Genomic DNA, 24,571 nt, shown 5'->3' with positions numbered 1-24,571 from the left:
TATAAAACCTCATACGAAGTTTTTATCCCTATCACTACAACAAAATCGCTCATAGACATCAGTGGAACAACAACGATTTTAGGCTAAAACCGAAGTCTTTGAGTATTTTACACCGGTTTTTCTAAAAACCGGTGTCTATGAGCGCAGATTTTAGCTCATAGACATCGGCTTTTTAGGCGATGTCTATGAGCACACTTTTTTTTGTTAATAGACACCGATTTTAACATCGGTTTTTAAAATCCGATGTTAATAAACCCCTTCTTAAATATTTTAATTTTTCCCCACATGCCAAAATTTGCACACTGTGAATTCCCTCTAAACCTAAATCTTTATCCCGCCCTTCCTCCGCGCGACATCTCTCTCGCGATAACCTAAACCTCCGACCATCCGACCACCACGCGACACCACCACGACACCACCACGACTTTCCTCCTAGCCGCTGGTCGTTCGACCATCTCTCTCAACCTCATCTCCCTCTTCCCCCCTTCCTAGATCCTCTCCCGATCAGGATCAAGACACGACGAACTTGCTTCTCCCTCCAACCACACTGCATCTCCTCCAACTCCTCCATTTGGTTGAGAAGACGAGGGCTTCTTCGCATTCCAGTAGTTTTTGCTTCATCCATCTCCGGTCCAGCATTCACTGCCACCGCTCGAGCCCTTCTTCACATTCCGGTAATTTTTCCTTTATACATCATCGCTACTGAATTTCTTCCTCATCTTCGACAGTTTCTTCTTCTTGATCTCTTGTTTGCAAGTATTAATTGATTGATGCATGCAATGTGGTTGATGAATTTCCTCAAACACTACCTTGAGTTGATTTGATCATTTTTGTTTGATAGATTGAGGAGTTGTTAGTTCCTGTTGCTAAGTAGGTTTTATGTAATCCTTGAACTATCAAGTTTCTTTTATGTCTAGGCTAATTGTTTTCACTGAAATGTCATGGTTTCTGGTTTAGAAATTTATTGGTATAATGATGAAGTAGTTGGTTTCTGGTATAAAATTTATTGGTATAATGATGAAGTAGTTGGTTTCTGGTTTATGAAATTTATTCGTATCCTTTCCTTGGTAAGCGTAGTTGGTTTCTTGGAGGACCCGCATAGTTAATTTATTTGTATAATGATGGATTAAGAATTTTGGCTCATTGTTGTAATTGTCTTGATATTTTTGATTGATTCTAGATTCATTAGTACAACAAAATGGACAAGGCATGGATGGCAAAGGATAGATTATCACATGAGTTTGAACTTGGACTAGAATCTTTCTTGCAATTTGCGCTGCAACATGCTACTAATCCTACTAGTATACCTTGTCCTTGTACGAAATGTGGCAATCTATGGAACACTAATATTAACAGCATAAGGGCACATGTGTACTGTAATGGTATAGACTTAACATACAAAAAATGGATATGGCATGGGGAAGAATCTGTATTAGGAGATTTAAAGAAAGAGAATGATGCAGCTGGAGAAAGTGAAAACTATTTTGTTGATAAACCTATAGATATGGTACACGCTGCATATGAAAGTTCAGAGAATCCAGATCAATTTATAAAATTACTTGAGGATGCTGAGAAACCCCTGTATGTTGGGTGTACTAAATTTACAAAGTTATCTGCAATTGTGCAATTATATAACTTGAAAGCGAAATACAGCTGGAGTGATAATAGTTTTACTGAACTACTTGTATTGTTTGGAGAAATGCTTCCCGTTGACAATGAATTGCCTTTATCTTTATATGATGCAAAGAAAAGCTTATGTGCAATGGGGATGACTTATAAGAAAATACATGCTTGCCCTAATGATTGTGTCTTATACTGGAAGGAGTATGAGGATTTTACCGATTGTCCTACTTGTGGTGTGTCAAGGTGGAAGTTGGCCAAGAATTCTAGGATAATTGAAGGAGTTCCTGCAAAAATTTTATGGTACTTTCCTCCTATTCCTAGATTTCAAAGAATGTTTCGGAGCAAGGAAATATCTAAGGAGTTAATTTGGCATGCTAATAAAAGAGTATGTGATGCCTATATGCGACATCCAGCTGATGCACCTTGTTGTAGACTTGTGGATCATAATTGGCCAAATTTTGCTTCTGAGACAAGAAATCTAAGGTTGGCCATAGCAGCTGATGGGATCAATCCTCATAGTTTGATGAGTTCTACATATAGTTGTTGGCCAGTTATAATGATCACCTATAACCTTCCTCCATGGTTGTGTATGAAGAGAAAATATATGATGCTCACGTTGTTGATTTACGGTCCCAAACAGTAGGGAAATGACATTTATGTGTACTTGGCGCCTTTGATTGATGATTTAAAAGAATTATGGGACGTTGGTGTTGAAGCATATGATGCACACCGAGCAGAAAGATTCTTGCGGAGAGTTGTCCTATTGTGGACAATTAATGATTTTCGGCATATGGAAACCTGGCAGGATGCACTGTAAAAGGATATCAAGCATGCCCAATCTGTGGTGAGGAAACTTGTGCAAAAAGGTTGAAGCATAGTAAAAAAATGTCATTTACAGGTCATAGACGGTTTCTTCGTAGAGATCATCCTTATCGAAGGCAGAAGAAGGCATTTGATGGGACGCAAGACTTTACTATGGCCCCAAAACCACTAAGCGGTGATGAAGTTTTAAAAAAAGTAGAAGGAATTACATGCCGATGGGGAAAAATTAGAGCAAATTTTCAATCAAAGGAAAATGATGGTAAGTCCTGTTGGAAAAAAAATCAATATTCTTTGAACTTGAGTATTGGAAAGATCTGCATGTTCGACATGTTCTTGATGTGATGCACATAGAGAAAAACGTTTGCGAAAGTTTGATTGGTACATTACTTGATATGCCAGGAAAGACAAAAGATGGAATTGCAGCAAGAAATGACCTAGTGGATATGAAAATTAGGGGAGAATTAGCACCACAAAAAGGGGAGAAAAGGACATTTTTGCCCCCAGCATGTTATACATTAAGCAAGGATGAGAAAAGAAGACTTTGTAATTCATTGTTCGGAATTAAGGTTCCCACGGGTTACTCCTCCAACATCAAAAACTTTGTCTCAATGAAGGACCTAAAACTGGTTGGTCTTAAATCACATGACTGCCACACCTTAATGCAACATTTGCTTCCAATTGCCATCCGTGGTATTCTACCCAAGCATGTCAGAAATGCTATCACAAGGTTTTGTTTCTTATTCAATGTGTTATGTAACAAAGTAATAGATGCCTCAAAGTTGGATAAAGTACAAATAGAAATTGTGACGACGTTGTGTCTGTTTGAAAAGTATTTTCCACCTTCATTTTTTGATATAATGGTTCACTTAACAGTTCATCTCGTGCGTGAGGTCAAGTTGTGTGGACCAGTTTGGTATAGATGGATGTTTCCATTTGAAAGATATATGAAAACATTGAAAGGTTATGTGCGGAATAGAAATCGACCAGAAGGATGCATGGCTGAATGTTATATTGCTGAAGAAGCTGTAGAGTTTTGCTCAGAATTTTTATCTAATATGAACACAATAGGGATTCCATCAAAGCATCGTGAAACAATACTCACTAAGTCCTTGTCAGGTGCCAAGGTGCACTTATGTTGTCACGATGAGTGGGAACAAGCACATCGGTATGTATTGGAAAATGAAGCTGAGGTTGATCCTTACATTGTGTAAGCCCTCTAATTCAGTAATAATCTCCTGAAATTGTTTAAAAAAATATATGATTAATCTCTTCAAAATTGTTTGATTAGGGAACATATGACACACTTGAAGCAAAAAATTCCTATTAAAGGTGCAAAGTGGTTACAAGATAAACACCACAAAAGTTTTATTTCTTGGTTCCATGAACATGTACGTACCATAAATATTAGCATGTTTATTATTGAACACAAGAACTTTAAGACTTTTAATAATTAAACCCCCTTATGATGAATTGTAGGTTACAAATACAACATCATCTTCCTCCAATCAATTATCAAAAAGAGTGAAGCTGTTGGCAAATGGACCTAGCAAGCAAGTGCTAAAATACTCTAGTTATATGATCGATGGGGTCACTTATTACACGAAAGAACGTGATAATGTTACAGTTGTTCAAAACTCGAGTGTAAGCTTGCTGGCACAAACAATGCAAGTTGCAAGTTCAAAGGATAAGAATCCAATTATAACAGACATGATGTATTATGGTGTGATACAAGAAATATGGGAGCTCAATTACCATGATTTTCGAGTTCCAATGTTTAAGTGTGATTGGGTAGAGAATAACACTGGTATTAGAGTAGATGATAATGGTTTCACCTTGGTAAATCTTAAGAGAATGGGATTCAAATCCGACCCATTTATCTTGGGCACTCAAGCAAAGCAAGTATTTTATGTAGAAGACCCTCAAGATCCCACATGGTCTATTGTACTTTCAACTACAAATAGAGAGTATTTTGAATACATCACTGATGATAAGTTGGGAGATCCTTCAATCCACTACCAATGCTTCACAAAAGGGATGCCATCAATGGATATTGATGATACTGATGACAATGAATCATCCTGTATTCGTGGAGATTGTGATGGGATTTGGGTTGACAATGAGAATTTTTAGTTTGGTAACTTTATGTATGGTTTATATATGTGACTATTTACTTTATTTTGGTAACTTTGGTTCATTGTTTGGTAGTAGTTTTTTTTTTAAATATACGAATGTTTACTTTGTTGTGATTTTGAATGATATGCTCTACTTTATTTCAAATTCTCACTGTTATGATTAGGTTTTCGACACAATGAACACTAGAAAAAAGGCACATTTAGCACGTGAAGATGATAAGTATTCACACACAAATGCAAAAGACAAAGAACAGGATGAAAAAGAGGGTGCTTAGGATAGCCAGGACATAGGATCAGCCGGGACGGCCCAAACAACAAGATCAAAAAGAGGTCGTACACAAATGAATAAGCTTGTTGTTCAAAGGATTCACGGAGTCAAACAAAGTGTCAAATTTAATGAGTATGGACAGCCAGTTGGCGAAAAGGCTTCTGAATTGCAAAGTTTTATTGGTGTGCTTGCTCGAGAAAAAGTTAATATTAATTACAACTCTTGGAAGCAAGTGCCGATTGAAGTTAAGAACATGATATGGGAATCCGTCAATGTAAGTAACATGAAACTTTCTTATGTGATGCATTTTTTTATGTTCTGTTATTTATATACTTAAGATATTTGTTTGTGTAGTTGACATACGAACTGGACCCAAAATGGAGGAATGGGTGTTTGATCTCTGCAAACACCAAGTGGCGTCAGTATAAAACTCACCTCACCAGGAAATTCATCCATCCAAATAGAAATAATCCGAAGTTTCTGAATAAGGTACCTCAAGGACATTGCATTTCACGTGAAGATTGGAGTAGTTTTGTGATTAATAGGATGTCTGAAAACTTTATAGTAAGTTGTTTAAGGTGGTCTTTTTAAATTCTAGTTGATATATGTGGTTATAATTCATCTATCACTATGTAGAGGAAAAGTGAACTACAAAGTCAGAGAAGCAAGGAAAACTTATACCCTCATCGTCTTTCTCGAAAAGGATATGCGGGTTTGTCTGAAGAAATAGTAAGTATTTAGTTAACATTAATAAATTCCTACTTATGGTTGTTGAGTACGTTGACTTCATGTGGTTTTTGGTATCAGTCCAGTGTTTTATGTGATGACGAAGAGATAAACAGAGCCATCCTCTGGAAGAAAGGGCGGCTCAACAAAGCTGGGGAATATGTTGGCGATGAGTTGAAGCAAACAGTGAATAAGATTGTAAGCAAAAGTATACATAAATTGCTTATTTTGTACATATATGATATATGTATATATTTAAAGTTATTGTATTTGGATGCATGACAGGATGATTATATTGTCCAAAAGAAGGATGGTAAGATGCCCTTTACCAAACCATTTGAGGATATTCTCACGAAGGCCTTGAATTCTAACGAACATGGTGGACGTGTGAGAGGCATAGGAGCAAATGTCACTCCATCATCCTTCTTCAAGCTTGCTAGAGGGAAGGTGCAAATTGATAAGGCTGCCTATGAAAGCCAACAGAAAGAGTTTAAGGAGGCAAAAGCTATGCTTTCTTATCAAGGTGACAGACTAGAAAAATTGGAAGCAATGGTGTTGAAACTTTCTGGTCGAGAATTTGACAGTGAGGAGAAGGGTAGCTGCTCAGTTAAACCGCAATGCCTGATCGATATAAAACCTGAAGTTGAACGTCATACGCGCCTCTCAAATGAAGGCCTAGAAGAACATGATGATGATGATGTGAAAGTTATTGAGAAGGATTCGGCTTTACAGGTTAAATTTATATTTCACGTTGATATTATTATCCCATCGTTAGTATCTAATGAATTTGGCAGTGATGTTGAAGATTCATAAATTGTTTGTCTTATAGGGAAAAGCAGTGATGTTGTTATTGCAGCCTAACGACAAGACTGTTGCATATGGGACAATTGTCTCTGTTAATGGACCTGGCAACTTTATTGATGATGTTCCATTACCCATGAATTGCATGAGGATTGCCATTGATAAAGCAATTGATCAATCAGCACCACTGCCTGTTGTAATCCTGTCTGCATGTCAAAGTATTGGGGATGCTGTAGGTGGCCATGTGGCTTGGCCTGTGCACTTAATCAGCATGCGGGATGAGGTAAATGTGATAAAGTGGTGTCTAAATTTTGTGTACATTTAAAGTATGTCACATATCTAATAATATATGGTTGCATCTACACATGTAGAAGACCAGGAAGAAACAAGTTGACAACAGACAAGAGAAGTCTAAGTTACAATCGTCCAATGTGCCAAGACCCTTACACATCTTATATAGTTATTTTCAGCGTCTTGATGAAACAGAGAATGTGATTTTGGAATTAGTTCCTGATGTATTTGGCATGGAGCGCACAGTCCATGTTAATTGCGATGACATATTTCCCTTTTGTGAATTGAAGCCAATCACAGACACTTGCATAGTTGTGTATATGTGGTAAGCTTTCAATTGAATTGGACTTTATTTATGTGTTTCATTAATTTATATTTCATCATTTTTTTGGGATATTTTCTGTCTCACTAGTCTCCTCTCTTGTAATCCTAGTCGTCTTTATGTTTGACATTTTGATGAATCATGGCTTGTCTACTATATCTCATTACACAGCTTCACCAAATGCTGCCTCCCTATGTTTCACATTTTGTACAACTTCCTAGGAAATTATATCTCTAATTTACAGATTTGTGAACTCAATAGTTTCAGAAAGCATATGTTAGTACCAAAACTTATGTCAGTTCCCGAAAGGCATGAAGCATTTTAAAGCATAAATATGAATTATTGCCATGTCTACTTGATAGCAAGATTATCTAATCACATGGATGTTAGTACCAAAACCTGTGCCATTCTTGAGCTCAGATCCACTCTTTGTAGGCATCTATATAGAAAGATGCAGGAAAAGATGTTGCTGCAAGATTTCAGATTGGTGGATTCAGTGCCTGTGGAATATGTACCATCAAGAAATCAGAATAGAGATTTCATCCAAGAACAGTTGAATAAAAGGGCTTGTTACTTGAGCAGTAGGCTAATTGGTACCTCATCTGGTCAATTGGTTGTTGTGCCATGCAACGTTGGGTGAGTAAGAATAACATTATATATCACTCTCACTTGCATATTTTGAGAACTTGCAAGATGCATATATACACTAATTATATTTCTTTGTGTAGTTTTCATTGGATTTTGACTATCATCAATGTTGAGAAGGAGATTATTTTTTTGTTGGATCCTCTTAGTCACCGCATTCGTGATCAAGATTGGAAATATGTTGTCAACATGTAAGTTTTTTTGCTTCTTTTCTTACCTTTGTTGAAACATGTAAGTATTTTGATGTGGCAATACAATTCCCATGGGTTATATGCATGTAGGGCCTTGAAAATATATAATGCGGAGGCTGGAAGGAAAGGGAAAAAACAACCAACATGGGTAGCTGTCAAGGTATGTCCTTTTGATCAGCAACTGTTTCACTATCCTTGAAGGAGTTATTCCAATATTTCTTTTCTAACATAGGCTCCTCAACAACCGGATGCGGAGCAATGTGGTTTCTATATCATGCGATATATGAAAGATTTAATTGAAAATTTTGGAGTTGACCACAAGGATTCACTTCCAGCAATGGTAATAATACAATATTTACCCCTGGTGATTTTGATAATTTTGATTTAGTTCCCCTGGTGCTTGCTATGATTTTTTGATACAAACCGGATGCTATGCTTTTGTTACAATGATTTTTTTTATACAAACCGAATGCTATGCTTTTGTTACAAACCATATACTAGTTGGAGACTAAATGATTGCCTAAGAAGAAAGGAATTAGAGATTAGGTTCATTTTGTGACTCTAAACTAAGTTTTTTTTTATTGTTTAAGTGTATTTTCTGAATTTTGAGAACCAATTTTTTTGTACATCTACCATCAAGTATGACCCTACTTTATTAGATGCTATCATGTTTCTTTATTAGAGAAAGTTTTTTTTGTAAGTGTGATATGTTAGGATCTTTATGTTCTTGAATTTGGGATATGTTCTTTATGTTCCAGTTAATCTAGTTTGTTATCTTTCACCCAACTGTCAAATTCAAGAAATATGATCACTGAAAAAGAAAAAGAGGAGGATTAAACTATCTAGTCATGTAGGTAATAGAACAGTGGAAATACTTGTCAAGTATTTGGAGTTCTTCCTGATATATACGCTGAGAAGTTTCAAAGGAAACCAATGCCAATTCCACTAGATCCCTATCCTTTATGCTATAACGCCTATTTACAGGTTCAAAAAAATCAGGAGCATAATATGCAGAAAGTTGAAGATATCATTGTTGCCACACATTATATGGGAATCTTACTCGTATGAAGTTTTGAGAACTTGCAAGTTGCCATGAGTGAAGTTCTCAATGGTATTTTTATGCTCTAAACGTTCCAGATTGGACCAAATCGGAAAATTTAGAGCATAATCCACCTGAACAAAACTCCAAATTTATGAATGTTCAGACATGATTTTTCTTTGCAAGTAATATCCATTTACCTCTTGTAAACGCATCTGGTACTGTTCGTGATTTCGGTTGGTGGTTAATGCTTCTTTCAAAAACATTCTTGACCAGGAGGCTAATTTGTCTAAACCTTGCTCGTAGGGAAATATTTTGATTTGTGATGCCTTGTACAATTCTAATACAGTGTTCACATCCTTCAGATATCCTTGCAATGTATTGTTAAAATAGTGCTCAGACTTGAGTCATGATTTGCTGCTGTTCCACTTAATTAACACTTTCACTGCATATCAACTCACCTTGTGTTTGCCTGCTTCATTGATTGTGTGGTGATGGTGAATTTTATAGCTTTTGCTCCTTATTGTATTACGTCTATTAGCCATGTGTATACAAAGGGCACAGTTGCATTCTTGCTTATGAGATTTGGAAGATGGCATCAGAGGTAGTACAATAAATAGTATATCTCTTCATTTGCTTGTTAACTATGAACATTTTCTTTGTTCTTCTATGCTTCCTTCACTGTTATATTCGTTATCTTCCACAGCAACCTTTAAAAACTCAGTATTCTATTTTATTTGATACATGCACACATTTATTTTAGTTATTTGGCATATGGTGAATTTATGTGTTTTTACAGTTTACAAATCTCAAGTACTCCAGAGTTAAAATTGATGAAGTGCGGTTCGAGTGGGCTGAATGCATGCTAGATTACATTTGAGACAGTTGTACCTTAATGTGTTAACAGAATGTTATACTTTGATTTTGATATCTATTAGCTAGCTTTTGATGTAAAAAGAATGTTTAGGATATTTTATGGATATTGTTGTAAGAAGATTATTTATATAATTTGTGAATATTTGTGTATTTTATGGATATTATTGAATGAAGAATATTTGTACAATTTGTGAATATTTGTGTATTTTTTTTTGTTATTGTCGGTTTTAAAATCAAATCTGTGCTGTTAGAAAAAATACATATTACATCGGTTTTCCACCGATGTAAAACCGGTGTTATAAAGTAATATTATATCGGTCATTTACCGCTGCCAAAACTGGTGTTATTAACATACAATATTATATCGGTTTTACACCGTGTATGAAACGGTGTCGTTAAGTGATACTACACCGGTTAATAACCGATTCGAAAATCGGTGTCGTTAAGTGATACTACACCGGTTTTAACCCGATGTCTAAAATGACAGACTTTTAACATCGGCTTCATAGACATCGGTCGAAAATCAAATAGACACCGGTGGAAAACCGATGTCTATGAGCGATTTTGTTGTAGTGTATCCTTTATCCATATCCATAATTATATAAATTTCATATATACATATATAATTTGTAGGTGATAATATTGTAGTCCTTAGTTATTATCTACAACATATACATTTTATAGGTTATGTATATACACTTTAGGCATATAAGTTGATATACAAATTATTATACTTTTGTTTAAATACTAGATAGATTATATAAATGCTAAGTCTCATATATTATTTTTATAAAACTTAATACTAAGTTTAAATAGAAAACTATATGCATGGTTATATAATTCCATATATATCCACATATATAAAATTCATAAGTTATAGATTTATAAATGCTAAGTCATTTATATTATTTTTATAAAACTTAATACTAAGTGTGATAGAAACATATATCTATGGTTATATAATTACATATATATTCACATATATAAAATTCGTAAGTTATAGATTTATAAATGCTAAATCATTTATATTATTTTTATAAAACTTAATACTAAGTCTAAATAGATTTCATAATATTTACTAAAAATATTATATTGCATAATATTATATTTCATATTATATATTTTATATTATATAAATATTGCATAATATATTATTTCATTTATATTATATGAAAATATATATTTCATATTATATAAATATTTCATAATATTATATTTCATTTATATTATATATTTTATATTATATAAATATTGCATAATATATTATATAAATATATTGCATAATATATTATTTCATTTATATAATATGAAAATATATATTTCATATTATATAAATATTGCATAATATTATATTTAATTTATAAAATATTATACTAGTTATAAATATATATTTTATATTGCATAATATTTTATCTATATTTTATTTTTATATTAATTAGATGAATAATCTCTAAAAATTTATGCATACTAAGTTTTATCCCTGAATACTAAGTCCTTTAATTTCTATATACTAATTTTTATCCATTTATAATTCATATATTATATTTTCTTAATTATCATACACACGTTACATTAAATTTATACTCTATAATATATATATATATATATATATATATATATATATATATATATATATATATATATATATAAAATTTATATTTTATTTCTATTATGATTAGATGGATAATTTATCTTACTACTTTCTTAATATAATTCATAAATCTAAATTTCTAGGCTAACTTAATTAGTTAAATCTATTTATGTAAGTAAATTCTTAATTAAATCAAATGAATGATTACAATTAACCTAATAAATATCCTTAATTAAATAAATTAAAAATTTAATTAAATTCTAATTTAATCCAATAAATACCTTTAATTAAATAAATTTGAAATCTAATTAAATTCTAATTAATCCAATAAAATTTCTTAATTAAATATATCTAAATTCTGATTAAATTATAATTTAATTTAATAAGTATTCTTAATTAAATAAGTTGTTTCAGACACTGCAGCACTAGCAGCTTTCAAGACGTCTCGTGGCTCCCGTGAGGGGACGACGGTTGGTGTGTCGGCGACTCTCGTCGAAGAACAGAGGAAGGTTGTTGGTTGTCTGGGAGTTCCTTGTGGCGGCGGCTGCTCGCGGCTGGGGGTGAGGACCGGCTGACCAACAACAGTGGTCGGGGTCAGCAAAAACTCGAGCAGCGTATTCCTGAAGGGAGGATTTCTATTCTGGCCATTTGAACAGGACGACGACAGGCACTAGGGAACAAGAATGGCTTAGCGGCAGCAGCACTGTCAAAGAGGTGAGTCATTGGTGATCCAGGGTGTCCTGAACCTGCAGTTATGGTGAACACCTGTTGCGTGCAGTGGCTTGTGGCACGTGATTGCCGCCGAGTGCAAACATGGCTACACTCATGGGTAGGGTATGACCGGAGCTTCGTCTGTGTAAGGCGGCGGCGATAAGTGCCCGGGACAAAGAGAAAAGGAACAGGAGGAGCAACGTGTGCCGACACGAGAGCATTGACCCATTATGTCACAGTGGGGGAAGAAGGAAGGCGGCACCAGCGTCGGCTTGTTCGCTCTGACCAAGATGTATCATGCCGGTGGTCACCGCCGTCGATCAGGAGTGTAGAGGGTTGCCCGTCGCGCAGCGTGCGAGAGAGAACAGGCAGCAACTACTTTTTGTGTCGCGAATAGAGGTGACGGTGAGTTAAACTTAGGTTAAACAATTAAAACCTAAGTGACTATTTCTATCAACTCCCACTTTAATTAGATATTCTAAATAAACTTTTTTTTTTATCCCATAAATCTAAAATGATTTTTTTTTTAAATCCATAAAAATTATAGTAAATTTTAAAAATTCATCTAAGTTTATTTCTTGATAAATTATCCACTAAAATATATTTGTTTCCTTTAAAATAATTTAATTATGCCCCATTTGAATTATATTTATATCTTTATTATATTTTTGGTATATTACAAAAGTTGTCTAAAATCTCACAAGGGCATCATTGGCTATCACTGAGACTAATCTATTTATCCCGATTCAACACCACAACGTAGGGGATAACATCTAGAAGATAGTGGGATATCATGACAGGGACCTCTCTAAGAAAGAGATTACTTTAGTAAAATTACCCTGAAAGTGGGTGTCACATTTAGATAGACATGCCGGTATAATTCTAAAAATATATGCTGGTTACCTTAGAATAGAGCACCTTCATGCGTATAGACATTGAATTAAAAGAGTAAATGGTATTTATGATGTCAATTGTCATCATGGTGAAACTCAAATCCTAGAATTGCTCCCCAATACTGAATTTCTTCGAAGAGTTCTCATGTTTTCTCAATTTGTTTTCTTTCTTTCTCAACTCTTATGATTTTTTTATTATCTAGATAACTTACTTTGCGATTCTAATTTGTATTCAATTTTATAGTGCCTATGGAATCGATATTTTATTACTTGACGACAGATGTGAAATTATGATTTTCGCCCATCACATACAAAATACTAATGGATCAGAGATCTGATCATTTAAGTAGTTGAATGATTAGCTTATGCCAAAGTCTCTCTTAGTTGGCATGGATGATTATTTCCCTAGTATTTCAAACCGATAAGGCTTTACAATGATTGATTGAATGATATTACTAAAGTGATAAAAAAAATATAAATATCTTATGGATTGATCCATAATAACGTTCTATCACAAATTCCTTATGCTAAAATGTTCATGGTAAAGAAATCAATAGGACAAGAAAGATATAACATAGGATAAGAACAACATAGCATAGTGCGGTCCATATTAATAATTCTTTTAACTATTCTGCAAAACTTATTGTTTAAGAAAAAAATAGCGAATAAGGTCAATTGGAAATTTTGCTAATATCTCCAAACCAAAAGTGCAAATTTTATTAAGAAAATCACATACATAAGATACCAATACATATCAGTAACTTTTTCGTAATACATCAAAATATGACTTTACTTTATTCAAACAATTACCGAGTATTGAGCATCCTCACACTATAATGGTTGCATATAATAGTACATCTTCTTCTCATTATGATTTATTGAAGTACCACTCTTATATGGGAAGAGGTTCAATCAACAGCAAAGAGACCTTATCTTTCATCGTAGTGTCAGAATTGGTGTACATATCAATGTACCTATATATTTCTTCCATTGATCTTGAGAAGTTGAGTACTCTTTCAAAAATAGGCCGAGGTACTTTTGTTAGATTGAGACTTTCGTTGTTTAGATCCTTCCATGCTTTCTCCACTATCTCTCGCAGTTTGTTGCATGCAACTTTTGCATTTGTGTCATACTCTTTCATGTAACTTTCAACTGTAGAGGCGGCATGATCTCTCCCTTGCTCCAGCTAAAATTTTTTAAAGTACGGAATTGTCAAAATTTGTTGCTAAACTATTCTACAAAAAGAAGTGTCTAAAATGAATACCTCATGTGATCTTATATCATTCAAGAGTCTACCAATTACACAGCAAGCTTCTATGGCCTTGGGAAAACTAGAATGCCACTCGAATACTTCTTTTGTTGCCACTTCTCCCATACCAACGAAAGAGGCACAATTGACGGTAGAACACCCAGAGGATATTAACGAACTATGCAAGTGTTCGTCAAGTGATGGCACATGTCTCTCAATGCCCCACTTAATTTCTTGAAGATAAGATATCACTAGAGACTTTATCTATGTATATCAAGGGAAAACAAACTTAATTAGTCTATAAGTTAAAAAAAATAGTCGAAGCAATTATAACTTTCCTATCAACATACTTCATCTTGAAGATATAGCATACGGTACTTCTCATTGAGTTCCAACTCTTCTTCAAATTCTTCAAAAGTCTTTAATAGCTTGAGATAATAATCTTTCAAGTATTCTGGTAAACAATCAACAGCTTGAGGATTCCACCTAATGTAAGAAAATACGAGCAAACACGTGATCATGGTATTCACAAAAGAATTAATATGATAAATGATCAGTTTACACTATTTTTTACATTTTAAGTAGGACATGTTTTACAACACTTCAGTCCATGTGGATAGACAATATAACAACATTATAAAAGGAAACAAGAAGCTATTAGAATTTTGAAATATGAAAAACTAACCTTTTGATTGCCTCAGTTAATAGTTTACACTCTTCCAACGTGCCATAGTTATCATAGATATCATCCGTAATTGATAGAAGAGAAAGCACTTTGGAGCAAATCACTCGTGCACGAGAATGTTGAGGCTCAAAATACACCGTAAGAATCCAATAATAACTTTCCACAACTCGGTCACGAGTAAAACTTAGAGATTTAGCCAGGGCTAAATCATTCCACCATCTTGAAATATGCCATAATAGATAAAATAAAAAAAGTATACACAAAGAAGTAAAACAATTAGTTTTAGTTACAAATACAAATAAAATGCAAATACTTATAATTAGAAACTAGTAGTAACAGATTAACATAATGTAAGAAAATTAAAATTCATGTAAATAATAATTACTCAGAAATTTCTATTAACTACAAAATTCTTATTTTTAAATTCTTTCTAAATGCCTAATTATATTTACAAATGCATATTTGATCAATGGCATGATTATAATGTTGGTGTGTGTTCAAACACTTGAAACATTGTTCTAAAAAGTATATTAATTAACTTACATTGAAATTTTCTTCAGTTCCTCTTGATGATGAGATTGAAGTAAGTTGAAATTCAGCTTTGAAAGTTCTAATATAGCATCATCTCGCATTGCATCTTCTTGATAAATAAAAATATACTTTCTCGCCAAAAGAAATTTAATTCTTCGATATAGTGGTATCTCAAGGAAAAGAGCAACCTGCGCTGCTAAAGATTGTTCAAGTTCACTCAACAAAGATATGAGTTGAGACTTTGTAAAAGCTTTGGCTTCATCAAGTATGGTCTCTCCATGTGTTCCAAGGTAAGATGCATTATATAAGCTTAGTAATCCTTTGGCATCTCCATTCAACGTAGATATAAAGTTTCCATTTTCATCTTTGAACTTGTTAAAAGTATCTACAAGAGCGAGTAAGCCATCAATAATAAGAATTCATAAAAGTAATTATAAAAGTATCATAGTAGAGCAAACTATTTAACTAGCTAGTTTTATCCTCTTTCTTTTTGTACTAATTAATACATATATGATTTTCATCTTAATTAAAACAAATTTTAATCATAAAGGTTGTTAACAATTTACTTTTTACCAAAAGGAATACTTTGACACCTCTTGTTTCATCATTCTTTTATTGGGATAAACATGTAAACTTAATTAGAGTTCCATATCAAAATATATTACAATAATAAAAGTCAATCAATTTCTTAAGATATAGTAGAAATATTTATTGTTTATCATGAAATGGTAAAGAAATACATTTATATATAATTGTAATTTTAATTTTATATTTTCCCTCCATTTTAGAAATATCAATATATGTATAATATAGTCTAATAATTATAACTTATTTTTAGCATTACCTGCAGATGCATGATATCCATGTTGCCTAAGCAATCGAAATCTTAGAGAACTTTCATAAATCCCATAGTTCTTATCATCAACTTCATAGATCAATCTTATTGCTTCATCTATTTCATTCTCAAAATGGTAATCTAGTCCAAGAATCTCAACTGAATCAATCAAATTCATAAGCTGCACTATATCACCAGTCTCCTTGAACATGCTCTTTGTTTGCACCTTCAATTCTTCTACTCTTTTTATCATCCTTTGAGCGGATTCCTGGTTCATCAAAATTATTGAATATACATCCAACAATATTTATTTAATCACCATGTATTTGCACGAAGAAAACTAATATGCCCCTATAGTGACAAGCCTTCAAGTTAAAAGAATTTTTAAGGATTAATATTATATAAATAATGAGGTGATAGAATACCTTGGTGAGAGTGGAAGAGTTTCGAATAAAATAATCACCCCAAACGCTTGGATGATATTGTGATGACTTACGAACTATTGCTTCTGTATCACCAAGAGCAAGTGATTGCTTCTCCATCTTAATTGTGATTTGTGTTCTTTGGGTCTAATGTCTCTTGATATTTATAAGCTCATTTTTGTGTTTCGATTTCCTTTCTCTGTGTAAATTTTCTGTCTTTACTTGTGGAAATGTACGTGATTAATAAAGCAGTTGATGGTGTGCTCTATCTTGACTATGAGCTGCGGTCATTATAAGAAAAATGAACAGAATATATAAATCATTTTTTAGATTCTAGAATTTATCAAAATCATACTTTTCTATTTATTACTTTTGAAGAAATCATTCTCTTAAGTATGGCTTTTCCTAATTCACCTTTAATTTTTAAGTTTGCTCAATATGTAAATCTAAAAAGTTTTGCAAATTATCCTACAGCATGATTTAATTTCTCAAGAAAAAAGAAATATATTATTTGAATTTGTTTTGATTTAGGATGATTGTTAAGGGATTTCTCACACATTAAGTTTACTTGAATTTACTAAGATTTTCCAACAGAAGAAAAATCAAGGGAAAATTAATGGCATGTCAAGTAATAATAAGACAAGTAAGTTAGGCTTAAAAAATAATGAATATAAGTATAATTTTAGAACGATTAGGATTTGTAATGCATGGCTTTCATAGTCATCCTAAATCAACCCATGTCAAGTAATAATAGGACGCGTAAGTTTGATTTTCCCCTACGTTGAATTCTCTCTACATTGACGACCTTAATACGAATTTTGCTAGAATATTTGGACTAATATTCTATTATATTTTTCTTCTGTTGCAGCCGTGGAAGACGACCATCCTGGAGAACGATTTGGATTTGTAATGCATGATCTTCAAAGTCATGGTCTCGTGGCTGAAATGTTTAAGCACTTGATGCAATATGGTTGAAATTAAATTTATGGCTCCTTCTTCATTCCACGGAATCCACTGTATCTATTTGATACAGAGTCAACTGATTCATTGAAATGCCATTGACATTCACAAGACCACACTAATTTCAATGAATTTTATAAAGTGTTTGGTGATAAGTGTTGAAATACATAATGCGGAAACACAGACATAAAAAAAAAAAACTAGATAAAGAAAAGATAATTACTTTTTTATTATTAATTGATCATTGTCGTATACTAACTCATCTATTTATACATATTGTCAAAATAATATATGGGAAATATAATGATAAATATGAAAATATATTATTATAAATATGATAATAATAAATATAAAAATAATAAAAAATATGATTTAAATTACAATCCAAACATGATAAATCATCAATAATTAAAATATCTCATGAATTGCTATCTTTATCATAATTAATAAGTCCCTTTAGCCACTAATTCAACTTGAACTTTGTTGCCCATTAATGTTTATCTCACTCTCTTTTTAATTAATTCTTCCATTTCCAAACCAATTACTAAACCAATAAACACTGCATACATTATAAGAAAAACAATGAAATTTTTTTCCATCACTAAATTAGTGACCAAAATAATCTCTCATTTTTAGTTAACAATAGAATTTAAATTCCATCCGTCTCTAATAAGACACGTAAGTTTGATTTTATTCGAGAAAAGTTTGATTTTTTACCTCCATAATACGAATTTTTCTAGAATAGTTGGACTGATATTCTATTATATTTCTCTTCTGTTGGAGCCGTGGAAGACCATGCAGGAGAACGATTTGAATTTGTAATGCGTGATTTTTCAAAGTCATAGTCTCGTGCCTGGAATATTTAAGCACATGATGCAATGGTTGAAATTATCTCCTTGGCCATTCCACGGAATCCAGTGTATCATTGACATTCACAAGACCACACTAATTTCAATCAATTTTCTAAATTGTTTGGCAATAAGTCCCCTTTAGTCACTAATTCAACTTGAACTTTGTTACCCATTAATGTTTCTCTCACTGTATTTGATCTTGTCCGAGCGCTGAGTCGACGGATGCTTAGGACGTGGCACGCTCCGCTGCTGATTTGACTGGTGGCGTAGATCTCCGGTGAACCTGCAAAGAAGCCGAGCCGGGAGGGGTTTCCCGGCGACGGCCCTCCGACGCTCAAGTCAGGCAACGAGAAGTGAGAGAGGCAGCGTAACTGTGGCTACAGTGAAGATTTGTGCATACCTTCGTCGACGTCTGGGGATCCTTATATAGGACCCCGGGGAGGCACGGGCAGCTTGTCGATGCGTGCATGCTTCCCCAAACATACCTTAACGAGCCCATGTCAGAAAAGTACCTCTGACGCCATTCCTCAATCGTCCGAGCATATCCTGGATGTGACGGTGGAAGCTTCCACCGTATGATCCTGTGTATGGCTCGGTCGCCAACTCTGCTGCTTGTCGGTGGCAGATATCTCGAGGATGATGTTATCCCCTGTCTCCTTTGTCCTCTTGCGCCTCCTGTCTATTCCAGGGCCGAGCGGTTTGGCCGCTCAGCAGGCATATCACTTCTGCCCCGGTTGTAGGTGTCGGTCCGACCGGGAGGACTCTCGGTCGTATGCTCGGATGAGATTGCTCCTACCTCTTTGTTGCCTTGTGCTCCGGCCGAACGGACAGCTCGCTCGGCCATGAAACCTTTTTACCTTGAGCATCGGAAACTCGACCCTTAGTCGGATTGTCTTTCATTCGGCGGGGGGATTCACGGCTGGTCGGCATGCTTCGTCCGGTCGGTCGGCTTGCTTCGTCCGGTCGGTTGGGTCTCGGGGTCGAATCTCTTGACCTTTGACCTCCACGTGCCGTTGACCTTCCGCCAACGAGGATCCCCCTGTCCTTACCATCGGATCATTATTTTTTAATTAATTCATCTATTTCCAAACCAATCACTAAACCAATAATCACTACATACATTACTAGAAAAATTTGAATTTAGTGACGAATTTAGTAATTATTTTTTTTTCAATCTCTAACCAATTACTAAACCAATAAATACTACAAATATTACAAGAAAAACTCAAATTTAAATTAGTGATCAAAATCATATCTAATTAGCGACGAAAAAAATCATTGCTAATACTATAAGGAGAAGAGCCGAAACTAGTGATGGATATAAATTTTGGTTGCAAACTAGCAGAAATTAATACTCATCTCTAATTAGCAATAGCCACTTAAATTCGGTCTCTATTTAGCCACAAAAATTTAATTTCCATTTCTAAATCTCAGTTAGATTAGGATTCCATGAATTTTTTCTTCTCTCATACTCTCTCCTCTTCCTTCCGATCGACTTCCAACGTTCTTCTCTTCGACATACATGCTATCTCCTCTTTGGCAAACAGATAATCCAGCTCTCCCCTTTAAATTCTTCTCCCATTCTATGTTCAACCGCAAACATGGTTCGCAACTCCCTGATCACGAGCTTGGCCGGCTGCGGGCAAGCTGACTGCGGCCCCCTGGCCTCGAGCGAGCTTGGCCAGTTGCGGTCAAGCTGCCCACGGTCCCCTAGCCTTGAGCTTGGCCAGTTGCGGCCAAGCTGCCCGCGGCCCCTTGACCGGCTGTGGCCCAACTACTTGCGACCCCCTAGCAACGAGCTTGGCCATCCGCAGCCAAGCTGCTGGCAGTCCCCTTCTCTCTCCAGTCAACTTCACGTTGTGAGCTCTCGGCCGCCAAAATGGATAGGATATTATTTCTGCGCTTGGATAGCAATCGTGCCGTGGTAAAACATGCCAAAATAGATATGATACTATATTTATTAATCACTTGCAGTTTAGTGAGTTCATTGATTCTTGAATTGGTGATATTGGTCATTTTAATGACAGAAAAAAAATGATTAGGTCTGCTATGAGACTATGACTATGTTGTTGGCTTCTTCTGTTTTTTTTTTGGTATGGTACTGTCTTGATATATATCATTATTATCTTTCATTAAGAAAAAAAAACCAACAATTTGAGACAAATTTTATGATGAATTAAAAAAAAATCATTGCAAAAAAATTTGCAAAGAATTTTGCGACAAAAAATTTTTCATTGGAAAAAAAGCATCACAAAATTCTACGTTGAAAAAATTTAAATTCAGCGTAGAATTTATGACGAATTGTATTTTTGTCGTCAAATAGTTACAATTTGTATTGAAAATGAAATTCATCACAAAATTACCACACAAAAATTTATGACAAAATTTTATTTTCATTCCAAATTTAACGACTAATCCAATTTTTGTCTCAGATTTGACAACGAAAATAGTATTTGTCACCAAATCTGGTTTGCAACGAATCCCCATTGTGTCCCAGATTTGGTGACAAATGCTATTTTCGTTGCCAAATATGTGATGAATGTATATTCATCGCAAATCTACTAATTTGTTAAATCTTCATTGAATCCACATATTCATCGGAGATTTAGCGATAAATCTATGGATTCATCGTAGATTTGGCAACGAATCTCGGATTCATCACATAATTGTGATGCATAATTAATTTTATGATAATTTAGCGATGAAAATAATTCGTCGTCAAATTCATCCCAACATGCTAAAATATTGACCAGAACCAAGCCATTTCTCCATTTTTACCGTATTAATACAATATACATCAACAACCACTTACAAACCTGTTTATATAGCACATCCAATTTAATATATACATCCAACACATCCTATTTCATAACATACACATTCCATTATATTCTAAACCAAATCCATATAAATGATAAATCCATACATCAAAATAAGTCAATAGGTTACATACACATTGTATTTACATATCAAATCCATAAAAACAAGTAAATCCAAGAAGTATCAATTACATCAAATTCATACAAGTCAATAGGTACATCACCAAATTATCTTCTTCTTCCATAATAAACACGTTTTTCTCCTTCAATTTTTCTTCTTTTCCGGCATCAAATAAACAAACAAATAAAAAAAAATATCATTTATAAAAAGAAATAAAATCGTATAAACTAACACAAAACTTAATACTTACTTCCTGCATGGGTTAAAATTTGTATTGGTTTCACCAACGCTGTTCAAAACAAATTAACGGTATTAATCACAAATACAAAAATACAAAGTTCATAATAAAATAATTAATGTTCAAAAAACTAATTATGTGATAAATAACATTCATATATAAATACAGTCATGAAGAACCATCATCACCATCATCGTCATTGTCATCGTCACCATCATCACGGGAACGGGGAGGAATCTGACTTGAAGTGGAGCTCAATGTTATATTATGAAGTCTTATTGTTCGCACAAATCGCTAATTTGTTGATCCCTTTACAACATTTGCTGATCCCTTGGCACCATTTCTTAATCTCTTTGCAATACCTTTCAAATGGCTAACCTCTTCAATCAAGATTTTATTTGGACCCTTACTGCTGGCGAAGTGGAAGATGAACCAACAACTCGTTCTACTTAACGAATTTATTCCCAATATCCTCCCCCATTGGCTCCCCTACTCGCCTGCAACCAGAAACTCATATTATTGCTAACAGAGGGCTTAGATCTCTCAGTATCATCACTAGCTTATGAGCACCTCTGTACAAGCTCTAGCTCATTATATTTATTAATTAACCTAGGTTGGATTATATTAACCTAGGTATAAACTAGGTTTCTCTTCTTCTAATCACCTGATTCCTTTTCTTCCACTCGCTTGCGAGCGACATTCTCTTCCCCCTTCTTGACTCATTACCAGTGTCGATCGCTGTTGGTGGCGTGCCCTAGTTTCTTACACCACCCCTCTCTCGTTGCCGTCAGATTCCGAGATGCAGCAGCCACAGCCGTCACGGGAGGCAACATCATGGGTCGTTGGGAGAGTCACGTAGCCCCTCCACCGCCGCTTTCTCCCTTTCTCTCGATTGCTATGAGGTCCTTTCTACTCTTGATTTCTAGCCGTGGACGCCTCACCGCCAACCGATGCCAATCCTTTCTTTTCTTTTCTCGAGCTCCTTCAAGCCAGTGCCCTAGTGTCATGGTCGCTCTTCTTTGATTCCGCTCAGCACCACAGTAACCACTATCAGTTGTGGCCTCGACCGTGTGCCACCATTGGAATGCCTTTCTACATCTTCCATTCCATTCCATTCCATTCTGAGCAGATCGCCGACCCCTTCTACTCATAGATGTTGCCTTCAGCCTTGGTGGCACAGTCTGCTGTCTAGCTGTCGGGAGTTGGTCTCTACAGGAATTGTATTTGTCGGCACAAATATGGGTAAAATCTCTTGTTTAAGAAGTTATTTGATTAGTGTTTGGTTGATACTCAGATGTGGATATGTTGATTGTGATTTAGGGTGCTTGATTTAGAGATCATTAGTTGTATCTAGCTTTGGCCATGCTTTTTCGACAGTGGGTGCTTCGTCCGTGAGTCAATAGTACACTGATTTAGGTGAGTTGAAGTAGATGAATCATGTATAAACCTAATTTAATTTGGTTGTGGAATGATTAAGATTAATTAAAGAGAGTAAACCTAATCTAATGAAGATAATGGATTAATTAGAGTTAAATCTGCTTAATTATAATTTAGGTGGTTAATCAATGATCGTATTCAATTGTAGTTATCCTAAATAGCTGTGGGGATTTAATTTAGCTATTTAATTCATATGTAATTAGCTAAATCTGAACGTCATGAAATTGCAGGACTTTGATTCGATGCGACAGTTTTGAAGTGGGAATTATTTAGTATGATTGATAGATAAAGACAGATATTCCTTCTTTGGTCTTTTTAGTTCTTTGAATTTAATGTATGATTATTTTGATTGATGGTTAGGTTACTTTATTTTAAATCTGTTCGTTTGATATTTTGATACTTATCTATTTGACCTTAGAGATGATTTTATTATTTCATATACAGTCTTGACTTTGGATATCTATATTATGCATATACATATAGAATATGTACTGTATGAGATATCTTATTAACTAAGTTAATATGCTGATTATGCATGTCACGTAATACGACATGTAAATTTGATTTTATTCAAGAAAAGTTTGATTTTTCCCTCAATTGAATTTTCTCGACATTGACGACCTTTATACGAATTTTGCTAGAATAGTTGGACTGATATTCTATTATATTTTTCTTCTGTTGCAGCCGTTGAAGACCATAGAGGAGAACGATTTGGATTTGTAATGCTTGGTTTTTCAAAGTCATTGTCTCGTGGCTGGAATGTTTAAGCACATGATGCAATATGGTTGAAATTATATTTATGGTTCCTTTCATTCCACGGAATCCACTGTATCTATTTGATATAGAGTCAACTTGTTCATTGAAATGCCGTTGACATTTACAAGACCACACTAATTTCAATCAATTTTATAAATTGTTTGGTAATAAGTCCTGTTAGCCACTAATTCAACTTGAACTTTGTTACCCATTAATGTTTATCTCACTCTCTTTTTAATTAATTCTTCCATTTCCATTTCACCCTATAATGGAGTATTAAATGAGTGTTATAATACTCATTTAACACCTCATCTCCATTGTGAGTGGACATTATAATTCCCACTCACAAGAGAAAGGAGAGAGAGTGTTCAAAGGTTTGAACACCTTTGAACACCCTCTCTTAATTTTTTAATATTTTATTTTTTTTAAATTATAAAATTTTTAATATTATTTAAAAAATTAATAAAAGGGATGAATAAGTGGATGGTAGGGCACATATTAATGTTAAAAGAGATATGAGTGAAAGAGATATATTGTTATAATGAATATGTGATAGTGGACCCCATATCTTTTGATGAGATGGTGGATATTATAACGAATTAGTGGATGCTCTTCATGTTTATCTCACTCTCTTTTTAATTAATTCTTCCATTTCCAAACCAATAAACACTAGAAAAACCCGAATTTAGTGCTCTGGTTTCTATTTAGTAATAGAATTTAAATTCCTTCATTAATT

At 34.2% G+C, this 24,571-nt stretch overlaps 1 protein-coding gene across 1 annotated transcript; it reads right to left on the bottom strand.

Moving 5' to 3' along the window:
• Positions 1-13,619: 13,619 nt before the first annotated feature.
• Positions 13,620-16,809, bottom strand: LOC121996195 (beta-eudesmol synthase-like). Its single transcript, XM_042550058.1, has 7 exons — positions 16,657-16,809; positions 16,241-16,499; positions 15,409-15,781; positions 14,866-15,084; positions 14,531-14,666; positions 14,196-14,444; positions 13,620-14,117 (listed from the first exon to the last, which is right to left on the bottom strand). Exons 1-7 carry the CDS (start codon positions 16,771-16,773, stop codon positions 13,824-13,826), a joined length of 1,647 nt encoding a protein of 548 aa, XP_042405992.1. The 5' UTR covers positions 16,774-16,809; the 3' UTR covers positions 13,620-13,823.
• Between the last annotated feature and the right edge of the window lie 7,762 nt (positions 16,810-24,571).

The sequence above is a fragment of the Zingiber officinale genome, chromosome 6A, assembly GCF_018446385.1.
Source record: "Zingiber officinale cultivar Zhangliang chromosome 6A, Zo_v1.1, whole genome shotgun sequence".
In the NCBI taxonomy this organism is placed as follows: Eukaryota; Viridiplantae; Streptophyta; class Magnoliopsida; order Zingiberales; family Zingiberaceae; genus Zingiber; species Zingiber officinale.
Note: the sequence above shows the minus strand (reverse complement) of the source record. Positions and strands in the feature narration are given on the sequence as shown.